General features: G+C 42.9%; 1 protein-coding gene across 1 annotated transcript in view; it reads left to right on the top strand.

Moving 5' to 3' along the window:
* The window catches only part of LOC102992604 (nephrocan-like), a 17,712-nt gene extending 16,893 nt beyond the window's left edge, over window positions 1-819 (top strand). Inside the window, exon 3 of the mRNA XM_007120116.3 lies at window positions 20-819. Coding sequence (XP_007120178.1) covers window positions 20-467 — 448 coding nt within the window. The 3' untranslated portion in view covers window positions 468-819. The remainder of the gene's footprint in view (window positions 1-19) is intronic.
* The last annotated feature ends 4,181 nt before the right edge of the window (window positions 820-5,000 follow it).

Here is a 5,000-nt window from a genome sequence, read left to right as displayed (position 1 = left end):
TGTTTCCATGCTTTTGCAGGCTCCCGGCAACCTTAGCAAGGCTGGACCTAAAAGGCAATGCCATCCAGGATATTGCTGAGAGGGAGCTCAAGGATCTGAAGCAGCTTCAGGTTCTAAACCTTAGGAACAACAAGATCTCTGCCTTAGACCTCAAAGCCTTGGAGGTGTTGCCTCGCCTCAGGCATCTGTATCTGGATGGAAATCCGTGGAATTGCACCTGCAGTCTCCTGAGAGCCAGGGAGGTCCTGAAGGCCAAGGGCACAGATGTGAGGGGAGGACAATGTGCAGCACCAGCTGAACGACAAGGGGAGAGCTGGATGTCTTCCAAGAAGATAATGAGGCAATGTGAGCATCACTTGCATCTGACCGAGAAAAGCAAAGAGACCAAAAAGAAACCAAAGCCTGAAGAGCACTCCAGCATCAGAATCAATGTGGATGATGATTATTATGATTATGAGATAGATTAAGGATGAGCTTAGTTTACAGTTTAGAAAAAGGTTTTGTTTCTTTCTTTTTTTAAAATAGACTTCATTTGTAGAGCAGTTTTACGTTCATAGCAGCATTGAGAGGAAGGTACAGAGATTTCCTATATACCTCCTACCCCTACACAAACATAGCCTCCCCCATTACAACGTGTCCCACCAGAATGGAACATTTGTTACAGTTGATGGATCTCTATTGACAGGTCATAATCACCTAAAGTCCATAGTTTACATTAGGGTTCACTCTTGGTGTTGTACATACTCTGGGTTTGGACAAATATATAATGACATGTATTTACCACTATAATATCACACAGAGTAGTTTCACTGCCCTAAAAATTCTCTGTGCTCCAGAAAAAAAGTTTTTTAATGTTCAATATCGTAAGCAGAAATGTATAATACATTTAGATATACAAGATTCTTTTTATAAGTTTTTCTCTTTCTTTTTAAGAATGAAGTGAGGGTTAAGACAAGTTGAGGTGGGGGGAGGAAAGTAGAAACGAATGGTCAGAAGATGTAAGATTCCTTCCATGTTAAAAGTAATTTGTTTGTATTTTATACTGAAACCTAGACAAATAGTAATGCCCAATAAAATCTCTATCTAACTAACTTCCTGCAAATAGAGTAGTTCATTTTATCAAATAAAAAGTGATGATTTTGTGTATGAAGCTGGTACCTATAGGCCTACACTACAGGCTTTTGTTTATAAGTAATAAAAACTGACTCCAACTTAAGCAAGAAAGAATTTATTGGAAAGGTTGAGAATAGCTCACAGAATCAAAGGAAAATCTGGAGAATCTGGAAAGGACGGGGATCAGATCTTCTCCTGGGCCCCAGGGAGAAGAAGTAATGAAGAGTCCCTAAGCTTTTTCAGGGTTCTCTCTGCAGAATGAAGTGTTCCCGCTATTAGCAATGTTAGCTTCCCTCTTCTCTAGAGTCACATCCCCAGAGGGAGAGGCTAATTGTTCCAGCTTGAGTCACACGTTTGCCTTTGGCTAAGGGACAGTAGCCAAGGTTACCCTTTGACAGTCTCACCAAGACCAAAGGGAAACCAGAAGGGGAAATGTAAACTGACACTGTAATTACCACAGACGTCCCTACAATAGCCTTCCTGAAAAGAGCTGTGCTTTAGTTACATTCAGTTTTCTCCAAGGACCACAATCCCTGCAGTGACTTTCTTTTGATTAACCGCATGCTTTTGAGAGCTGCCTGACTGGGGATAGAGGTGTGACTGTAGAATAATTTTTTTTCCCTCTCTATCAATCTACGTGTGAAAATGATCTACTTGCAAATAAATCTAAAACCCCATCCAAATCAGTTGCTGTTCTGATTAGTAAGACTTATCAGCTGTAGAATTTTACAAGGCTTTTCATCAAAATACCCCCAATGGCAGGGAAAGAAACAGTAGAGATTTGAGTGGATGAGCAAAGATGCCCATCAGAAGCTAAAACATTCTCCAGAGTGCCATGTTTTAGCTTAAACTTTTGTGCAAATTTTACATTACTTGCTTTATGTCCATATTTTCTTCTCCCCAAATCTATATAACATTGATATTCCTTGGAGAAAAGCCCGTTAATATTGTGGTTTCTAGTACTTCCTGGCACATTGGCAGGTATCCCAAGTATATATGCACAGATGCGCAGAAATAAGGGAACTCATATGATTTTCCTTTGCTATCGTGTGGGGCTTCAATGCTTCTAATGTGTTAGACCACAGTTCTAACAAAGATTAATGATGCTTGATGTGTAATCATTTACACCCACTGACATTGCCTGGATATTTATAATCAGAATTCTCAAGCTGTGAGTGCTTTGAGACAGAATCTAGTCTTTTACAGGCGAGGGAGCTCAGGCTTATAGGGGTGAAGTGACTGTCAGGTTCACACATATAGGAAGTGGCAGAACCAGAACTGATTGCACCTGGGTCAATCAATTTTTAATTTTGGTCCAGTACTCTTTCTACTATAGCATTCAAAGCTACGAAAGATTCCCTTAGCACATTCTACTCACAAACAATGTCTAGAATGGTGATAGGTTCAATAAAGTATTTGTATTCATCTGCTTGGGCAGCCATAACAAAATACCACAGGCTGGGTGACTTAAACAACAGAAAATTAGTTCTGGAGGCTAGAAGCCCAAGATCAAGATGCTGTAAGGGCTGGATTTTGGTGAGGCCTCTCTTCCTGACTTGCAGAAAACTGCCTTCTCACCATGTCCACACATGGCCCCTCGTCTGTGTGCACACACATGGAAAGAGGAGATATCTCTGGTGTCTCTTCTTCTTATGACACCAGTCCTGTTAAATTAGGGCCCCACCTTTTTGACCTCACTTAATATTCATTACCTCCCTAGTGGTCTTATCTCCAAATACAATCACATTGGAGGTTAAGGCTTAACATATGAAGGAATCTTGGTGGGCACAATTCAGTCCATAACAGTTTCTTTCCTTCCTTCCTTCCTTCCTTCCTCCCTCCCTTCCTTCCTTCCTTCTTTCCTTCCTTCCTTCCTTTCTTTCTCTCTCTCTCTCTCCCCTCCCTCCCTCCCTCCCTCCCTCTCTCTCTTTCTTTCTCTTTCTTCCTTCCTTTCTCTCTTCTTTCCTCCCTTCCTTCATTCCTTGCCTCCCTCCCTCCATCTTTCTTTCTTTCTCTTTCTTTCTTTCTTTCTTTCTTATCTACCTACTTATCTCAATTTCTGGCTCTTAAGTTTTTTGATGAATTTACAAAAAAAAAAAAAGAAAAAGATAAAAGGTGGAAAGGACAAAGAAAGGGATAAGGAAATTTTAAGGCCCAATTATTATATTTTGACACTTATGAAGAGATTTTTAAAAATCAGATAATTAGCTATTAATCATGGAAAACAGCTAGAGACCAGGGTTGAGATACAGGACAAGTGAAATTTGGAAGGGAGAGTAAAGTATGGAATATGAGATACTGATTCACAATCCTGGAAGGTGGGTGTAGGTTGAGTGTCACTGGAGTTGGAGAAGGGGCAGTCACCTGGGCACAAGGGTACACTTAATGCCTGAGAAAAGGGTTACTTGGTAGGTAAAGAAAAGGGTAGATAAACTGTCAGACACCAGTTTTCCTTCTGTTAACTTCCAGTGCCTCTGTTTCTTCATCTGTAAAATGGGTGTTACATACTAGCTCCCAGAGTTAATTCTTTTGAATTAAACCTATATGGAAGAAAGTCATTTTCCGAACTACCCAATAATTTGCAAACCTGCCTCTCTCTCCAAATGGAGACCTTGCTCTATACCCCAGGTGCCAACCATATGGTGGCATCTGTAAATGGCACCTGCTAGGGTTATGCAGTGGCCAGCGTGTGTCCATACGGAAGCCCTTCTCTTCCCTCACTGGGTCCTCCCAGCAATTCAAATCATGCCTGTTTAGTCCTGTCAAGCGTCAGAACCGAGCCACTCACTGCCTGGTCACACACTTCCTACTGGCTGCTCCCTTGGTAATACAAATCCTCGTTGAAGACTTTAAATTGCACCTGGTAAGGGCTTGATTGTTCTCAGATAAAAGACCAGTCTCCCGCTCAGCCCTTGGGGAAGGTGTCGAGAACTTCATCACAGTTTGGAACCCCAGAAGGAATAACTGAACCGAGTAAATCTGAAAAGAAGGCACTGGTGCTCCTTTCTGGCACACACTCACATGGTCACACGCGAATATACTGCTTTTTTTCCCCCCAATTTTGATGACTTATTTATTTACTTAAAGATTGTTCTATAGCCATGTTCTTTTTTTTTTTTTTCCCCGAATAAACTGCTTTTATCAGTGCTGACATTTTCATTCAGGACCATTTTTAGTTTCTACTCAGAATTGCTTAGAATTTATAAACTTTAACCGGGGCTTCCCTGGTGGCGCAGTGGTTGCGCGTCCGCCTGCCGATGCAGGGGAACCAGGTTTGCGCCCCGGTCTGGGAGGATCCCACATGCCGCGGAGCGGCTGGGCCCGTGGGCCGTGGCCGCTGGGCCTGCGCGTCCGGAGCCTGTCGCTCCGTCCGCGACGGGAGAGGCCACGGCAGAGGGAGGTCCGCATACCACCAAAAAAAAAAAGAGTTTTTCCTTACAGACTTTATAAATTTCTTTTATGCCGTACATGCAACAGCAGGAAAGTGTAAACTTGTCTTCTTTTGATATGTAGGCTTTCTGCTAATGCCTTGGCAACGGGGTTCACAAGCCTTCTCAAAAATCTCTGCTTGGTTGCACCTGTGAATGCCTCCCTCACTTCAGAGGGAGGAGGTTCATGGATGTCCTGGTTTTAGATGGGAACTATGTCTTCAAGGCTGATGCTGGGAAAATCCTCCTTCCTCTGAAGGAGTCCTTTTTTTTTTCCTCTATAGTTTTGTTTTTGTTGTTTTTTTTTTTTTTTTACTAGATCCCATCATCAAAAAATGCTCTGGGGCTTCCCTGGTGGCGCAGTGGTTGCGCGTCCGCCTGCCGATGTAGGGGAACCGGGTTTGCGCCCCGGTCTGGGAGGATCCCACATGCCGCGGAGCGGCTGGGCCCGTGGGGCGT

Source organism: Physeter macrocephalus, chromosome 10 (genome assembly GCF_002837175.3).
Source record: "Physeter macrocephalus isolate SW-GA chromosome 10, ASM283717v5, whole genome shotgun sequence".
Taxonomy (NCBI): Eukaryota; Metazoa; Chordata; class Mammalia; order Artiodactyla; family Physeteridae; genus Physeter; species Physeter macrocephalus.
This window is presented reverse-complemented; position numbering and strand designations above follow the sequence as displayed.